The following is a 17391-nucleotide window of genomic DNA, read 5'->3' on the forward strand; positions in this document are numbered from 1 at the left end:
AATATATATATTAGTTATGTATTCTTTTAAATACATGATATGTTTCTTTGGTCAAAGGTAAATATTATAGATTGTAAATTTAAGAAGGGAAAAAAGAGCAAGGGTGTAAATTAACAGCGTTATGACATTTACAGTTGGACGTGGTAGCATTTGCTCATCTGGCTCAGATCCTGTACATCGACAAGGAGACTCCTTACAGCCTTAGGGACTACATGCAAGAGAACTGTAAAAACCTGGTTGGACACTGTTCACGAGTGAAGGAACGTTGCTTCCCTGACTGGGATGAAATCTGCTCGACTTTGGACATGAACACGCATCTTCCCAAGCCTGAGAAGCAAGAGGAGAAAGAGGGTAAGGAAGAGAACAAGGAATCAAAGGAGTCGAAGGAGGAGAAGGAAGGCGACAAGGAGAAAGCAGACAAGGAGGAAAAGGAAGTGGAGAAAGACAAGGAAGACGAGAATAAAGAAAAAGAGAAAGAAGGAAAATAAACTGCTCCTTCATAGTAGCTGGAAGTAAAAAGTCGTCATAACAACAAAAACAAAAGGAAAGGATTTAACAGGAATATTAATGGTGTGTTTGATCGAGAGACAAGTTAATGCGTGCGTGCGTGCGTCCGTGTGTGCATGGAGATAGACAAAGAAGAGAGAGAGAGAGAGAGAGAGAGAAATGATCCGTAGAGAGCACTAGATGCTGAAGGCTAAAGGGACGCGAGATAAATAGACAAGATTCTTTCAATATGACCAAGTAACTACAGAAATTTTCAGTCCATGCCAAATTCACTGCCATGACAATTTTTAATCTCCTGTTTGTAACTTTCCTTATTGCCAATGCAATTCGAAGAAACTCCATTTAGAAGAACATCAATTAGAACCCCATTGGTTGCCATTGCAATTTGAGAGGTGGTATGGGCTGAAAATCGACTGTGTCAAAAAGTTACTGAATTTTATTTCCTTGGACTAGAGCTCTCTACTTACGCATATAGATATTAAATAGAATCATGTATAATGTATAATGTTAATACTTCGTTTATATACAATTCAAACACGTTTACGCCATCTCTCATTGACTCACTGGATTGACGAATGAATTGTTTGAAAACTTACGACGAGGTTCTCCCTTCCTCTCTCCTTTCTTTCTCCTTCTCTGCCACGGGAGAAGAGAGAGAGAGAGAGAGAGAGAGAGAGAGAGAGAGGGAGAAAGAGAGAGAAAGGAAATTTTCGTGTCTCAACACAAAGTCATTAGGAACGTAGGTCCGCAATATATCAAATGCAATAGCCTGACCAGCGCAAAAGATGGGAGCTTGTCGTTGGTAGTGGCCCAAATCGATAAATCCTGCTGAAGCAAGTAGCAACCCGCGTCTGCTTTTCAAAAACCGGAAGTACCCAAGAAAGAGAGAGTCGAGAAATGTCTTTTCCTTGACCACCGCAAAGGTACTCAATGATCCTTTGGCAGTCCAGTAATTTCGTTTCCATCCATTTGTAACTTTCACGGAGCGTGAAACTTCATAAAGACCTATCGCTCGGCTTCGCGACGGCACGATAACCTGGCTGCTTTGTTTCCACCAAGATCATTCAAGATCATCCGTATGAGAGAATTTTCTTACCGGTTTGTACCTTCGAGCCACCGGATCTCCATGGAAAGACGTCTTAAATGGAGATTCGTTCAATCATGTTGAGAGATTTGCGTGGAAATTTCATTTGTTCTTTCTTGGGGTGTATCACGGGATAGTTTTAATTGAGAGACAGGTCACTATTGAAACGTCAACATCAGTTCTGCCATGCGGACGATGATTTTTACGTCATACTACACTCATTGAGAAACTCATTCCCATATATACATAGATATATGAATACATAGTTAATGGTAGTTTGCTTTTATAATTTTTTTAACGGAACTTCCCTCCTCCCCCCCCCCCCCTTTTCCAACCCCTCCCTCCCCGTTACCTTTGACGAGCGAATTTCTATATATTTTTTACCATTTAATATCGACGGCACTCTATTATTATTAATATTTTTATTATTATTACAGCATTTTATTTGTATATTGTAGATGTGTTTTATGTTTACGCGCGAAACGGGCCCATGCAGGGGACCTGATGAAAAAGAAGCTGCATTTTTAACCCACGTTAAGCACAGGAATTTTGATCCCCCTTTCTCTTATATTTTTTTTTTTTCGGTAAACTGTGCTTTTATATAGTATAAATAGGCAATTCGATTCGTGTGAAAAGCTCATCGCGTGATTTTCAGAGTTGTGCGACGATCATCGCGAATCCCGGGACAGTGAATGATTCTCGGGGACATTGTCGTGTAAGGAATTAACCACTGTCTTGAGGATGCACGAGAGCAAACGAGCGTATCTCCGGAACAACGAGAATCGGTCATCTTAAAATATGGAAAATTGAACATTTAGCTTGTAAATGGGGAGTCCCCTCACAGTAGTCGGTAGTACAAAAGAAAATCACGCATGAGCTAGAAAATTACGATTAATTCTGTAATACAAAGTGTCTTTCACGCATCGAAACTTAACATTTCATGTAACAATGTTATCGATAATGGGAATTGAACGGTTTTTCTACGAGGCAGCCATGGGAAATGGCCGGCCGATTATTCCATGAAGACACGCACGAGATGCACTATTATATATAAATATATATAAATAAATATATATATATATTTAAGTAGCTTATTATTATTAAACACGAAGATTATTACATGGATTAATTAAATACAATAGAAAAACGAAATGCAAGCAACAGAAAATTTTTAGCGTTTGGAGCTGTTTATACTTAGCATACGTTTACCCCTTTCCCTCCTCCCACCCTCCCACTTCCCATCCAAGATTGCATTATGAATTAAGATAAAAGGTAAACTGACATTGCGAGGGATAAGCGAAAGATAAAAAAACATTAGCGAAAATAAAGAAATATGTGAAACAGTTTGACAAGACCACAATGACGCAAGCACCGTAGGTAGGCACACCCAATACAGTAAGTTTTATTGTAAGAGAAATATTAATAATAATTATATAATATGACTGCTCGTTTTACGCTCGGCGCTATACATTTCATTGTCATTATATCACCATTTATTAACGATATACATACGAACAAATAAAATGTGTTTATAAATATAATCTTGGCTTTGATCAATTCAACCAAGCGTTCTTTTTATGTTCAATCTGAATTTTAAACTGAAAAAAATGTTTTGTTTATAAGTGTATCAGAGGAATGAGAAATGATTAACGAGGCGATAGGATCAATTTTCTGTTGTTTTTTTTTTGGTTTTTATTAATTAAACTTTAATAATTTACAGAACAACGAAGCATCCAATTCAAGATACTCCCTAATTATCCTTGATAGCTTAGTTTTTGGCGTTTGTTATATTGTTTTTCTTATAATTTGTAAAACACTAGAAACAATTAATTTTGATAATGATTTTCCTTCTATTAAGATATGTTTAATATTGCTATAATTAATCATAGACTTGTGTATTGTATTAAACGTGGCGCACTAGTCTCTCTAGTCGCTATGAGCAAGTTACTTTTCATGTTATATTATTTAATAAGGATTCAAAGCTATATTTTAAATCTATATAATCTCCTCCAAATTTTTATCATTAATTCCTTTATACCTGGAGTGAGTTTGCTCATAGCTGGATTAATTTATCAAAGTAATGGTAGTTTTTTGTTTGGCTGCTATTTCTTATATGAACGGAGATATGAGCGAGGCTGTATTGCGTATCTATTTTGTATATTTGCACGTTTTGCTTCAAGCAAAATTTCTTTAAACGAATCAAAATCATTTTTTCAATTCAACGTACAAAACGATAACGTAAACTGATTGCTATACGTTAATGCAATTGTTTAACGTGAATCGATCAAAGCGATTTAACAGTTGTAGAAGTAAATTGATTAAGGGGATTGTTGACAAATATTATTAACAGATGGTCCCCAGCGATTCGCCATCCTTAATTGTTTAAAGCGAAAATTTGTTATACCATTTATCTCATAAGGACATATTTTGCCTGTTTGTGCTAAAAGACGATCAACGCCTTGAAAAGGATAAAAACATGCAGAAGTTTCTATTAAATTTAATTAAGTAAAATGTATAGATAAGGATTATTCGATAAGCTTCGTGTCTCCTATTAGATATTACAATGAAACCTCTATAACCTCGAATCTGGTACAGTATTAATTCTAAAGTAATGCTATTCATCTCTTGTAGCTTAATTGTTGTTTGATTAATTGGAGGTAGCTTAGACTTTTTATGATAAGAACCTATGTGAGCTCTTTAAATGTTTACGCGCTAATAATCAGCGGTGAGTTTAGTTTTTTTTTTCTTTTATAATTTTTGGCAAGCTTGAATTTGTTACAGCGAGCTAGCTTTTGTTAACTGTTTAATTAGTTCTTTTAGATAGTCTTACACCTATTGCTTGCTTAACCAGAGGAAACCCTGGCACTTGGATCACTTGGCCCCGATAGCATCGATCAAGTGCATCATTGAAAGAATCTGACATATTTCATTCATTAGCTGAGCAAGAGCTTGTTATCTTCGTCGTGTTGTTCGAAGAAATTGATTACCGTAAGGCTTGATTGAGTAGCCACTCTCATTGTTCATTTCCGGTACGAGTCGCTCCATAGAGTTGTAACCTGTGTATCCGGTAATTCATGTAAAGTGAGGGCATTGAGAAAAACGTTGTCATATAAGCCGTAGACGTAGCCTCATAGATTTAACCCGTTTACATTACATTTTTTCTATTCGTTGCATTACGTCTCCGTCCACGGCTATTATACCCCATTTCGCTACCAGATATGTAATCAGGTAAGTATGTCGTCCACATAGTATCAGAAATTTTTCTAGAACGTCCACGAACTGTACTTGGCACGTTGGAACGTCTCAAACACGTGTGTACAATGTGGACGGACATAATTATCAATGGCATGAATTTCAGAGAAATTTTGCATATTTCCATTATCAATTATAAGAAAGGTAAAGAAAAGTTCGTCATCTCTGTTTTAGAGATATAAAACTGATCACCGTGAGGCTCGTTTCAGTGGCCACCATGATTGTTAGGTTAGTTTCCGGCAAGACGTTTTCTAAACGGCCGTATCCGGTAATTCCTGAAGGGTGGCGAGGAGACTCGTGGAGATGACGCTGGACGGTGATCAGGTAGGGTCGTATCAGAAAGCCGTTGCACTGGCTGCTGTGACAATAGTCGATTTGGAAGACTGCACGCCGGACTCCGAGCTTGGACGTCCGACGTGAGGCTACAGCTACGTGGACGCAGCGAGGCTAATCGACGTGGATTCAGTTACGGCAGATCTCGGCTTCACGTCCAACGAATCGTATAATGGGAATTCGCAACAAAATATTATTTTCAAGAAACGTGGTACTTCCATATAAATCGCCGGTGGTATCGGTATCAACGGGGACGTTGATTGTTTGTAAAAACGATACTCGGCATTACTGAAACAAATTGAAAAATATCATACTTATAACCTGATACTCTAAGTGTAAATAGTACAACGAGAATTTACAGCTGAACATAATCGCAGTCGGTATTTATATACTTACTCTCGATAACGTTCGTCAGATGCCTTCTCCAACAAGGGCATTCCAGACAAGAACAGAATGATTATAGTGGTGAAAATTGGCGAGGCTATCGCGACCCATTCAGGGCCCTCTATAACGTTTAGGGATATCACAAATATTCCCCACCAGACAACAATTTCTCCGAAATAATTCGGATGCCTTGACAGCCTCCATAATCCTACAAATAGCAACAAAAATATGTTGATTCGATTGTTGTTTGATTTTCAAACTCTAAGCTGCGCATCCAAGTGTAGTCAGATCAAAATGTTCTTAAAAACGTTCTAATGTATCAAGCTGAGTACCGGGAACGTATTAAGAACGTTTCTAAGACATGTATGCTATGTGCTGGCGTTTACCAGTTTATGAATTCTAGATATTTCCCTTGCACTTATACTATTATTATTTCGATCAAAGTCCCACATAGCACACCTGACATCAAGTACGTTCTTAGAGTACTCTAACATGAATATTGAGTTTGCGAAAACGTTGAAACGTTTTAAGAGCGTTTCTGATATTATGTATGTATTTACAAACGCTAATTTATTACGAATTTGTGTGAAATAGATAAAAGAAATATAAAAATATATTTAACTCTTATTTGTTGTAGTCTATGAATCGAACGATTATAGATGCATAGTGGCAAGGATTTAAGTTTGGTTATTGTAAGGTTAAAAAAATTCAAATTAATATATATATGTATATATACCGTCATTGCACCATTTGCCATTATTGACTGGATCTTGCCTGAAGGCAAACTTCTGCAGATCTGCAAAAGTTTCAGCTACTAAACCAGTGACAAACATTCCTAAGCCAGCACTGTCAAGGGTCGTCATAGTTTTTGGTGCCGGTGGAATTTTGTTCCTTGGAGAATTTATTATAATAACTGGCAAGCTTACAACGTACACCCATACAGCCTAAAATCAAGATTTCTTCTCTTCAATTTCTGGATACCTGCCAGGTTCTGCCTCTTGCTCTCACTTAGCCGTAACTCGTAAATTCAATAAAACACCACTCGTACCAAGCACAATATTTTTCTCCTTGATCTATTTATTTTCTAAGCCGTGTATCGTTACTCACACCAATATATTCAAGACTCTCTTTGTTTATCTACTTAAGCTTTAGTCAGAAATGTTTTTATCCACAGATATCTTACCTGGAAAGTCCAGAAAACCGCGAAACGAATTACGTTGCTTCTACGATCCTCGAATCGTTTGTCCCGACCTATTTTGATGATTCTGTACAAGAGATAGCCAGATAATCTGGCCCCCCATAGGCACACAAGTGAAGTCACCAATAATTGACGACTGTCGTAAGTCTGCAATTATTATTTCAATTGATAAATTGTGATAAAATTCGTTTTTATAAATAATATAATTTTTAATAATTTTCAGATATAATTTATACATGTATATTACCTTGCCTGCCTGACCGAGGAAAAAAGTGAGTAGGGCGAGAATAATGAAATTCGTGCCTCCTGCGAAATCGGTCAATTTATCCAATTGGAAAGTGGCAGCAATTGTAAAAAAAATTAACTGCATGCCAACAGTAACGATGGCACTCACTGCCAGATGGTCCTCATCCAAAATATCCACTGCCATTTTTCTCCCCATTGATTTCTCTCTTTTCTCGCACCTTCCTTTTTAACTCAAAATCTGAAAAATTTTCCAGTATCTCAAAATTGATCGAATTTCATTTATCGTTTCTCTAGATTGACTTTTCAGCAACTTATATAATTTTCCTTGAGATTTTCGATCTTTTAACTTGACGCATTGCAGGAGAAACCTCGCTTCTATTATCTATTTATTTTTAGCACTTCAATTTCCACACTACCATACTCAATATACTCTTTTACGTTTCACTCCAATTTGTTATTCTATATTTTCACTCTCTCATTCACCATATATTCTAACACGGTACAAATTTAATTCCCTATTTCTTCGTTTATTCGTTCTCACAACAGTGTATATATACAAACTTCTTTAATTTTAGTTTTTAAATATTCGCACGAGGAAACCATTAATTAATAATTTTATCAAATTTTTCATGTTTTTCCAATTTTTATTTTTCAGATTCAAAAGTTAATATTTTATTTACATCGATGAGGCAAAGTTATTTTTTGTCAGTGGACTGTGAGGTTTTTTTTGAAGATGAATTTAACTGAGAAACAACTAAAGCTTCATTATTTGGGCATTTTGTTTATGGAAAACAGACTGTTTGATTTTTAGGATATGAATATTTGAGACCAACTTGTGATGGGAAATTTGAATTAGAAGTTGATAAGAGGAGAAAAAATCACGTGTTGAGATTTTTTGATAAAACTCGGCGCACATCATTTGCAATGTCAATTCATAGCAACTGGTCATTTCTTATTTTCGAATCTTTTGGTTGATAATTCTTGCGGTAAACATTTACTATCTCCTACTATCGGTCATGCGTTCTTTTTCCATTTTTTTTTTTTTGAGTTGACAAAGGGAGGACTGAGACAGAGCCTACTTTTCTTCCATCCTTCACTACACACACTTTATGCTTTACTCTTGCTCCAAACTTTAACGTTCTTGACTATATTCTTTTGCCTTTTTCCAGCGCCGCACTGCAATCTGCGCCAGCCGCACGAATCAATACATGCGCTGCGCGTCAGCGCCTCTAATAATTCCAGCCAAATTTAAATTCTCCCTCCTCTGAGCTGTTTCAACCTTCTCCACGTTTCAAAATAATAAACATCTTATGCACTTAGCAATTTTATAATTATAAATTTTTTTCTAAAGAGACATCTCTTTTCTCTATTGTTTATATATTAGAAATTATCTGGCTAAAATGTTTACCTTCTCATGTTTTTAAGGAGATCAACCCTTTTACAATTACGCATAATAAATGGAAATTAACAATTTGTAGATTACTTCAATACGACTTTTTGTTTATTTTCTTTAAACAGCAACTGTACTCGAATTTTCTTATTTTAATAGTGATAAGTTTTTCCTGCTGCTCACATGTTTCCTATTTGTTTTATTTCAAAATATAAGATAAGTTTTAGGAGTTATCAGAAATAACAATCTTGAAAGAAATTTTAGTAAACATATGTAGAATTTACTGGAATATTTTATTAAATTAAGAATAACTTATATAAACCTTAATAACATATAATTCAGTAAATCTTACTTATCAATAGATTTCTAAATACTTTAATACAAAATGCATCCCAAGATTCGTATTAAGTTGATAGGGATTAACGTTTTTTCTCTTTTATTATTGACAATATTTAGAATTGTCAACACACTTGAAAAGAGATCTGTGTCTTGCGGGTTGTAAGACACTAATTTTTGTGGCAATTAAAAATTGCTTCATTTGTCCACCGAACACTGCAGTCTTAAGGGCTAAATTACTTCTTCTGATTTTTAAGATCTTGTATATTTGCCCCAGATGTGGAGCATGAAGACTGATGCAATGAATAGGAGAGACATAACAAGCACAGGGACTGGACCTCTGTAATTAAGAAAAAAGTGAGTAAACTTCAATTGTTTAAAAAAAGTGATCAAGTTAAATTACTATTAAAAGTTATTAAGAAATAAATTTTAATAGTTTACAATAAGTATATTAAATAAATTTGTATATCTACTCAATATGTTTGGGTATTTTACTAACACTTTAATTCCAGGAGAGTCATCTGTATAAAATCTCCACATTACACCAGAACCAGTGCCAGTATTTCTACTTCTTGTAGAAGCAGCAGGAGCTGTTTTTCTCTGTCTGATAGTTCCACCAGCGCTAGCTCTAGGGGCAATTGCTTTACTAGGAGAACGACCTCCACTTCCAACTGCAGTACTACTAGGAGCAGCAGGCTGAAAAAATATATGAATTTACGTCCATTAACTTAGGAATAGCTCTTAAACAAGGTTACACATTGTTTAAAGGAAATTCATTTAATTCTGTCAAATAATAGTCATCAACTTACCATTTTGCTGTATGTTTTGTATATAACTAGGAGAAAGCTGCACACTAACCTATTAAACTAAAGATAAAATTGATGAATAAAATCAGAAAATATGTTTAGTTACCTTTTAAATATATTTTTAAATAATTTAACGTATAGAGACAAATTACAGAGGAAGAATTACCGTAACGTAGCACGACGCAGTGACGAGTGTAACTGTTTAGCATTCACGTCTTCATAAATGCTTTTGGATGGACGTTAGCACTCTGTTGGAAATGAGTGAAGTAAGCCGAATAGCTACGTGTCAGACTGTAAATACACGTGGTAACCGTGAACGTCGAACCTGCAAATCGTAGACACGTCATCACCCACCACCAATTACTGCTAGTTTCACTTCAAGCTATCGAAATACTCAACAATATAATTGAAAATGCCGCGAAAATTCAAATGTACTATTCAATTTATTTTATAGCTGCGTCAATTGATAATTATACTTTTAAGCAGTTTAAAAACTAAGAACCCTTAATTTGTTATTGAATAAAGTGAAACTTGAAAATTTTTCTTTGGTATATGTCCACCATGTGTTATATATTTATACTCTCCTTACAATCTCTTTATAGATATTTTTTATATGTATATAAATATACATATAATATAATAGAAGACACATACACAGAAATTCTCGAATCTTTACAGAGCAATGCATATACATCATTATTAATGACTACTATAAACTTCGATGGTTTTATAATATAAAATATTTGTTGAGTATCCTTATCAATTAATAAATGCATGCAAAACTTTTTCGTTTTGAAAATTGAAGTTATCATAGCAATTCTTCATTGTATACTTCTTTTTCAATACCTAGCTTACTGATAATATTAGAAATGGATATGAAAATGTACAAATTCTAATGGATGGCTTTTGGCACCCAGTCATTTCATTATAATCAATATCTTAAAATTAAGTTCATCCTATCAATTTTGTCATATTCATTGATCCTTTGCAGTTTTTAGATGCATGTATTAGCTTTTGCATCGCAATACTGCATTATTCAAGGGTTTTCCTAACAATCAGCTTTTTGCTAACATATTTTATAAAATGGGAACATGTAAAACATAATGAGTTACACTACTGGTTAAACTATAACAAGATATTTGGCAAATGAGTAGCTTGACCTCTGGAGGTTTGAAATAAATATACTTTGAACAAGTGCAGACTCTGTTCTTAATTGCTTTAGGTACTGGTGACTCCTTTACGAGCTACTAATAAATTTAATACTGGATGTTTCCTAATGTAGGATACTGCTTTCTTATGGGTAACCATTGTAAAATCATAGCCATTGCACTGAAGAATTTTATCGTGCATTCTAAGACCACTCTTTGCTGCAGGTGATCCTTCGTGCACCTCTGTCACATATATACCCTAAAATAAGATTAATAAAATCAATTATAACAAATTCTATTTTCTAGCTCATTGGTTTATATTACATTGTCTGTATAACCCTGCGGACTTTTCCTAAAATCTTGATCTATGCCTCCTCCAATTTTGAATCCGCATTTCATTACTTTCTCCCCACTCTCATTCATTTCTGTCTCTTTTTCTAATGTTATAGGTATCTAAAACAAAGTTGTTAAACATCAGTATATTTAATTGCTAATGCTAAAGAACTTCATATTGGTGAAATACTTTGTTCTATAATACTTACACTGAGACACTTCATTGCTGTGCCAGCTTGATGCTGGAAAGCCATTTTAGCACACATTTTGAAGCTTTTGTTTATATACTAACTGCAAAGCTATAAACAAATTATCACACGTGATTATATGGAGGAACAAATAATTTAAGTCTCTGAATTGAATTTTTTCAGAGTGGAAGAATAGGTCTCCTCAGTAATTATATATTTGACACTTGTTAGGAAAACTGGAAGTTTAAGTGTTTTGCTTTGGTCAGAGTTAAGCAAATTGTCAAAAATTGAACTAGCAGTTTTGTATCTCGTGTTCGTCAGGAATTCACATCTCACAACAGAAATTTTCACATAGATAGTGGAGTTGCTATTAAATGTGTGAAATGTACCTTGGGCGAGGTCAGAAAATTGTTCATTGGGGAATTCCTAGTGGCGAATCCTCATCAGATATTTCCCCTGTAACCCTATAAAGCTAAACAGTGATTGGCTAAGCTGATAAACGGTATAAACAATAAACACATGGAAACAAACCTCACAAAAGTAAACAAATCCTCTTGCTTTAACGTTAAATATATCAAAAATCAGCTGGTCTTCCACAGCTGGTTCAGCTGGTTGGTGGGTTCTCTCACTTCTCTCGGTGTTATCAGCCAATAGTAAAGGTTTTTTATGTGATTAAAAACAATACGCAGAAGGTGAATTTAAAGATTAGTACGTACGTTTAATACTGCACACGGCTAAATATCAACGGAAAAAAAGAGATCGAAAAGTAAAGGAGAAAAAGACAGTGGATGAAGATTTAGGTGTGTAGTTGGAAGCCTTGTATAGTAAGTCAGTAGGTGAAAAAAGAGAGTGGGATAGGAACAAGTAAAAAAAAATTTGTTGAGGTTGAGAATATGTTAATGTTGGTTAATTTGATCGAATGGCATATCGGAAGACGTGCGATTAATTATTATTAATTTCATGTGATATGAGCAGCATATGTGAAAATCCTTGTCCTTGGACAGACTTTCTTCTAGAAACGATCGATAAATTCAAAGGAGACGTGATAAATCTATTGTCAACGACATTTGGTCTAACCTATAATTCTACCAATTCATCTGTAGATGATGAATACTTACGAAAGGTCACTACGGTTTTTTACTATCTTCTAGATTGGCTATCATTTGATGATTTTCAGCTTCAGCTATTAAGAATTTTTCTTCTCACTTTCATAAGCATTATTGCTCTTATTTATATTGCCTGGCATATTTATGGACCCAGAATATCTGAGCAATTCATGGAACCAAGTAAGAACATTTATTATTTTCAGTATTATAGTATGACAATACCATCATTATTAGTTTTATTAATTTTTACACTAATAAATTCACACAAATTTTTCATATTCATCTGTGTTTGCTGGAATCTTATCAAAATATATTAGTTTAATACTTTTATTAATCATTTTATTATGTTATAAATTATTGAAAAACCTAATAACATTATTAAAAAATATATCTTACAAATTTTCAGACTCTGTTACCGAGTATTGTGATATAAAGAAAGATAAATAGAAAAGTATACAAAACTCTTCCCCTTTGATATAATAAATAGAATCTAAAACTATGGCAGATAAAATAAAGAGCTTTTTTCAAAAGAAGAAAACCAATGCTAAGTTCATGAATGCAGGAAAAGGATACAAGTATGAATTTTCAATTTGCAGTCTAATTAAATGAATTGGTTGAATTAAAGTTTGACTTTTTTTTCTTTGAACATTAGATTAACAGATAATACAAGTTCCACTTCTAAGGGTAAGCCCAAAGAACCAATAAAAAGAGCAGAGCCAACAGAGGAAGCTAAAGTTGCTGGACAGGCTGCACTAGCAAGATTAGAGGCTAAGCAAAAAGATATCACAAAAATTAATACGTATGAAAATTTAAGAATTTAAATTCTTAAAAATTAAGAAATATCTTAATTCAAATTACATTACAGATCCTATGCTGCTATACAAGCTCGAGTGAAAAAAGAGTTAGAGCAAGAAAGAAAAGCTCGTGAATTACTGGAAAAAGAACATTCAGAGAGCAAGGAAAATATTAAGGAAATTTCCAAAGTTGAAGATAATTCAACTTTGGCTGTAGCTGGTGTTTTCTTTCGTTGTCCAACTATATCTGATGAAGTGCTAACATGGGATGAATGGAAAAAGAAAATCAAAGAATTCCTATATGAGCAATTGACTCAGGAGGAAGCTGGCTTAACTTCTTGTTTGATTATTCATAATTGTAATTCAGGTAAAGAAAAAATTGAGAATTGTGTGGAAACTCTTGGAAAATATTTAGACAACATTTTGAGCAATCCTGATATAGAAAAGTATTGGAAAATTAGAATGTCTAATAAGATATTCCAGGTAGGAGATACCAGATCACTTATATTAACAGTCAGTTGTTATTAGATATTTTTAATATTTTTTTTAAAACAGGAGAAAGTGCTTCCCCTTGAAGGGTCATTGGATTTCCTGCAAGCTGCAGGTTTTGAAAAAACAAAATTAATGCACAATGAGAGTGAAGAAGACTTTTTAGTGTGGAACAAGGAAAAGTGCGATGTTGAGAATTTAACGATGCTAGCGGATGCATTAAGATCGGCGGAGCCAATTCCTATCGATTTAGATCGAGCCCTGCAAATTCTCTTGCCCAGTCAAGCGAATGAAAAGTCTAAATTACCAGCAAGTTTTTTCACAATGACTCCAGAAGAAATAAAAAAGGAGCAGCAATTGAGAACGGAGGCACTAGAGAAAAGCCAAATGCTTCGTACAAAAGCCATGAGGGAAAAGGATGAACAACGTGAAATGAAAAAATACAGGTTTACCTTGATCAGAATAAAATTTCCAGATAGTATCATACTACAAGGAACGTTCTCTGTTCACGAAAAGTTAGAAAATGTTTTAACATTCGTGAAAGAAAATCTAATAGATAGCCAAAGCCCTTTTTATTTATTAACCCCGACGAGACAGAAGCTTACTAAAGATTGCGAGGATAAAACTTTGCTGGATCTTAAATTAGTGCCAGCTGTCCATCTCTCTTTTTTTTGGGATGGGGACACGGTAAAAAATCCTATCCAAGGATATTTAAAGGAAGAAGTGTTATGCTTTATACAAAATTCTTAGTAGCTTTATAACATGTAATATCATTTGAATTATTTTTTTTGATTTCAAGCTTTTTATAGATTTGCAAATCTGATAACAATCAATAAGTACTGTTTATAATCATGTTCTTAAGTCATTCCGACTCTTTTTCTTCAACTACATCTTCTTTTTTTTCAAATATTATTATTGTTAAGTTTTAAAGTTTTACACGTCAAAATCACAAGCTATATGTAAATATATATAAACTGATAGAAGTTCAGTTTTTATTAATACAAATTATTACAATAAGCATTCAGCGTGATTATTCAAAGAATATTATGTATATCTGTATTTAAAGAAAATATATGTACTAGTTCTCCTCGGGTTATTATGTCATATAAATACATAATACTTGCACTATAAACCTATGCGACAAAAAATTTGGCACTTTACTCCATTGAAAAAATTTCAGTCTTGAAAATAAAAAAGAGCTCTATGTCATGGTTGAAATTAAAATTATTTAGCCTCGTGAGTATCTGGTTGATCTCTGTTTTCAACGGGTAAAGCAATGGTAGCTATTGCGGCTGATAAGGCAGCAACGGCATAAATAGACATTGTGGCAGTGATGGACCATTGCAAAAGTACCTGTGCGATGTAAGGAGTGATCATAGCCCCGATTCTTGCCATGGCACTGCAGGTACTTACACCTACGCTGCGCAAATGCGTTGGGTACAATTCTGGCGTATAAACATAAGCAGCCTGGAAAACCCCGGCTATCAGGCCTCTTGCCAGGAAAATGCCAATCGTCAAGGCTGTTCTGCTTAGTAAACAAGATCTGCCCAAATAGGAGATGATTATAGCGAACATCACCAATTGGCAAGCCATTGTCTTTCGCCGGCCGATTTTTTCAATCGCATAAACCGTAGAAAATATACCCGGGAACTCTGCCAAGGTTGTCCACAGAAGGTCTATATAATCACTGCGTTTTAACCCACAGTCCAGCTGGCATCTTTCCTCTTCCTTTACTTCTGCAGTGTCCCATGCGCTGCATTGCTCAGATGATGTATGGAACACCTCAGTAGTCATCAATACTATTCCATAGTAGCAGAATGCAGTTGTCATCCTAAAAGTTTCCCATTATTAAAATTTCTCTCTAAGCATCCATTTATAATTAATTAGGTAAGTTGATGAAGAAGATTCTTGAAATATTATCTAAAATTTATAATTAATGTTATAGCTTAGACTGGCGTTTATAGTATTATATTTCAATTCGTTTTTAAAACACTTATGTTAAATAAAAACATATAATATGAGCAATTGATTGAGAAAAAAGGTGCATACATTTGTACATTTTGTGAGGTGGAATTAGTAGGCTATTCCAGCTGTTATTCAACCACCACCAAGTTGAGAAAGGTGTTCAATTTTATTTTACCATATGAGCCAAAGCAATGTTGAAGTCTTGAACATTTCCTTACTTAATACGTCTCGAAATTTACCGTGATTTATACGATAAAATCTATCCATTACCAATCTACCCATTGGTAATGATTTCTTATTTTCTTGAGCAATTCTTTCTAAGGTGCAGACAGCCTTATCCATCTTTCCTGTAGTTAAATTAAATACTGCTGACTCTGGAAGCCACTGAAAGAACAACCACCTTTTATCTGCAAACCTCCTCAAGGTAAATTTTAGAGAAATTTTCTTACAGGAGTAATAATAGCAAACATAAATAATGGAATGGTAGATAAAATAAGTAGCCATCTCCATCCAAAATTGGGCATCACCACTAATGCTATAGCTACTTCAAAACATGCTCCAAGTGCCCAGAAACACTAAAATAGAATTATTATTTATTAATAAAATAATTGCAATTCAAGCAGTAAAACTTTGTAACAAATTCTTACATCTAGCAAAATAACACATTTTCCTCTTTGCTTTGCTGGAAGAAATTCTGCATAAAGAGTAACTCTGGAAGCAAAATGTACCAATTACTAACTAAGTATGAAGGAGGAGAGTCTTCCTTATATGTAATATTATTAAAATTAGTAGTTACTTACGATTGTGGTACACAACCAATAGCAAAGCCTACTAAACCTCTTAGCAGTAAAATCCAGAGAAAATTTGGAGCAAAAGAACTAAGAAATGCATAATAAAAAAGTAATACTGCGCACAATGTTAATGCTTGCTTTCTCCCATATCTTTCACTTAAATTATTCCAAAATGTAGAGCTTAGCATCATTCCAAGAAAAACTACCTACAAAAAAGGATTTGTTATTCTAGTTTAAATAATTTATTAATTCATGAATCTGTTTTACTGTTGTAGTAAGCGCTTGTTGATATCTTGTAATCCCCCATTCACAATGCAAGGATGGACTTAGAATACTCAAAATTGTGATCTCCATACTATCTACCATCCAACAAAGCCCAGTAAATAATGAAAGCTTCACTTGAAATTTCCCAAAACCTAATGCATTTATAGCTTGCATTACTGTAAAGGTGTCTAAAAGAAAGATGTAAAACTATCATTAGGCTCATTTTCTTTTTATAATTAAGATTTTTAAAATCTTAGTATACCATCTGGAACAACAACAACTGAGGACAGCTCCAAAGATCTGTCAATCGAATTATCAAAGCCAGTGTTGTTTCCTATTGACGTTCGTGTATTTACATTAAGCTCAGAGCCACGAAATTCGTCCAATTCTTGATAAGGCTCACTGGACTCTTCATCTTTAGGCATTTTTAATGACTTTAATTAAACGAATTCACAAAATTTCATGTCTCTTTTTACTTAGTAAGGCAAAACTGAGAAGATACGTTCATCAATATGTAAAGAATAACATATCGTAAAGCCTTGGAACAGCTGGGTATGCGGCAGTTTGCTAGAAACAGTGAAATTGGTCGCGTTCAGAAGATATAGCAGCCTGCACCCTGCAGGTTGCTGCAGCTCCAAAAATAATGGTTCACTGGGTCCAGGATTTCCTATTGGCCCACGTGAATTCCATAAATTATACATTCCATAGATAGAACTTTGAACATGCAATGCGATAACAGCGCTAGAGGAGTGTAATGAAAGTTGAGAACTGCCGTAT

At 34.4% G+C, this 17391-nt stretch overlaps 5 protein-coding genes and 1 long non-coding RNA gene across 8 annotated transcripts in view; 3 read left to right on the top strand and 3 right to left on the bottom strand.

Moving 5' to 3' along the window:
* The window catches only part of fax (failed axon connections), a 28859-nt gene extending 25454 nt beyond the window's left edge, over positions 1–3405 (top strand). For both annotated transcript variants that reach the window (XM_066741682.1, XM_066741683.1), the window contains exon 4: positions 135–3405. In XM_066741682.1, the coding sequence (XP_066597779.1) occupies positions 135–488 (354 nt within the window). In that variant the 3' untranslated portion in view covers positions 489–3405. The remainder of the gene's footprint in view (positions 1–134) is intronic.
* A 135-nt stretch (positions 3406–3540) lies between these two features.
* Positions 3541–7200, bottom strand: LOC136782325 (uncharacterized). Its single transcript, XM_066741684.1, has 5 exons — positions 7006–7200; positions 6744–6905; positions 6297–6504; positions 5573–5768; positions 3541–5464 (listed from the first exon to the last, which is right to left on the bottom strand). The coding sequence occupies exons 1-5, from the start codon at positions 7198–7200 to the stop codon at positions 5272–5274; spliced, it is 954 nt and encodes a 317-aa protein (XP_066597781.1). The 3' UTR covers positions 3541–5271.
* LOC136782328 (uncharacterized) lies at positions 5686–7119 on the top strand. The gene is made up of 4 exons (XR_010824113.1): positions 5686–6108; positions 6198–6548; positions 6735–6899; positions 6982–7119. It is a non-coding gene; the product is annotated as an uncharacterized lncRNA (long non-coding RNA).
* Positions 7201–10538: 3338 nt separating the features above from the next.
* LOC136782327 (tax1-binding protein 3 homolog) lies at positions 10539–11654 on the bottom strand. Its single transcript, XM_066741685.1, has 3 exons — positions 11227–11654; positions 11009–11137; positions 10539–10943 (listed from the first exon to the last, which is right to left on the bottom strand). The coding sequence occupies exons 1-3, from the start codon at positions 11281–11283 to the stop codon at positions 10755–10757; spliced, it is 375 nt and encodes a 124-aa protein (XP_066597782.1). The 5' UTR covers positions 11284–11654; the 3' UTR covers positions 10539–10754.
* Positions 11655–12349: 695 nt separating this feature from the next.
* Gint3 (GDI interacting protein 3) lies at positions 12350–14352 on the top strand. The gene is made up of 5 exons (XM_066741681.1): positions 12350–12491; positions 12718–12886; positions 12964–13110; positions 13177–13588; positions 13661–14352. Exons 2-5 carry the CDS (start codon positions 12810–12812, stop codon positions 14342–14344), a joined length of 1320 nt encoding a protein of 439 aa, XP_066597778.1. The 5' UTR covers positions 12350–12491; positions 12718–12809; the 3' UTR covers positions 14345–14352.
* Positions 14353–14807: 455 nt separating this feature from the next.
* On the bottom strand, positions 14808–17237 carry LOC136782322 (synaptic vesicle 2-related protein). 2 transcript variants are annotated; one of them, XM_066741680.1, is made up of 8 exons: positions 16877–17237; positions 16618–16802; positions 16360–16556; positions 16207–16270; positions 16009–16134; positions 15735–15943; positions 15008–15425; positions 14808–14947 (listed from the first exon to the last, which is right to left on the bottom strand). In XM_066741680.1, the coding sequence occupies exons 1-8, from the start codon at positions 17037–17039 to the stop codon at positions 14819–14821; spliced, it is 1491 nt and encodes a 496-aa protein (XP_066597777.1). In that variant the 5' UTR covers positions 17040–17237; the 3' UTR covers positions 14808–14818. The 2 variants fall into 2 exon arrangements, with proteins under 2 accessions (XP_066597777.1, XP_066597776.1); XM_066741679.1 differs by having other exon boundaries at positions 14819–15425.
* Between the last annotated feature and the right edge of the window lie 154 nt (positions 17238–17391).

Source organism: Prorops nasuta, unplaced genomic scaffold (assembly GCF_024137725.1).
Source record: "Prorops nasuta isolate Cenicafe-Biocafe unplaced genomic scaffold, Cenicafe_Pnas_1.2 PNAS00025, whole genome shotgun sequence".
In the NCBI taxonomy this organism is placed as follows: domain Eukaryota; kingdom Metazoa; phylum Arthropoda; class Insecta; order Hymenoptera; family Bethylidae; genus Prorops; species Prorops nasuta.

Coding starts and splice junctions, on each gene's coding strand:
- LOC136782325 (XM_066741684.1), bottom strand. CDS start 7,200: ATGGGGAGAAAAATGGCAGTGGATATTTTGGATGAGGACCATCTGGCA. Junction 6,906..7,005: donor TCCTCGGTCAGGCAGGCAAG/GTAATATACATG, acceptor TAATAATTGCAG/ACTTACGACAGTCGTCAATT. Junction 5,465..5,572: donor TCTGACGAACGTTATCGAGA/GTAAGTATATAA, acceptor AATTTGTTTCAG/TAATGCCGAGTATCGTTTTT.
- LOC136782327 (XM_066741685.1), bottom strand. CDS start 11,283: ATGTGTGCTAAAATGGCTTTCCAGCATCAAGCTGGCACAGCAATGAAG. Junction 11,138..11,226: donor CAGCAATGAAGTGTCTCAGT/GTAAGTATTATA, acceptor ACTTTGTTTTAG/ATACCTATAACATTAGAAAA. Junction 10,944..11,008: donor CGCAGGGTTATACAGACAAT/GTAATATAAACC, acceptor ATCTTATTTTAG/GGTATATATGTGACAGAGGT.
- Gint3 (XM_066741681.1), top strand. CDS start 12,810: ATGGCAGATAAAATAAAGAGCTTTTTTCAAAAGAAGAAAACCAATGCT. Junction 12,887..12,963: donor AATGCAGGAAAAGGATACAA/GTATGAATTTTC, acceptor TTTGAACATTAG/ATTAACAGATAATACAAGTT. Junction 13,589..13,660: donor TGTCTAATAAGATATTCCAG/GTAGGAGATACC, acceptor TTTTTAAAACAG/GAGAAAGTGCTTCCCCTTGA.
- LOC136782322 (XM_066741679.1), bottom strand. CDS start 17,039: ATGCCTAAAGATGAAGAGTCCAGTGAGCCTTATCAAGAATTGGACGAA. Junction 16,803..16,876: donor AGTTGTTGTTGTTCCAGATG/GTATACTAAGAT, acceptor TCTTTCTTTTAG/ACACCTTTACAGTAATGCAA. Junction 16,135..16,206: donor AATGTGTTATTTTGCTAGAT/GTAAGAATTTGT, acceptor ATTCTATTTTAG/TGTTTCTGGGCACTTGGAGC.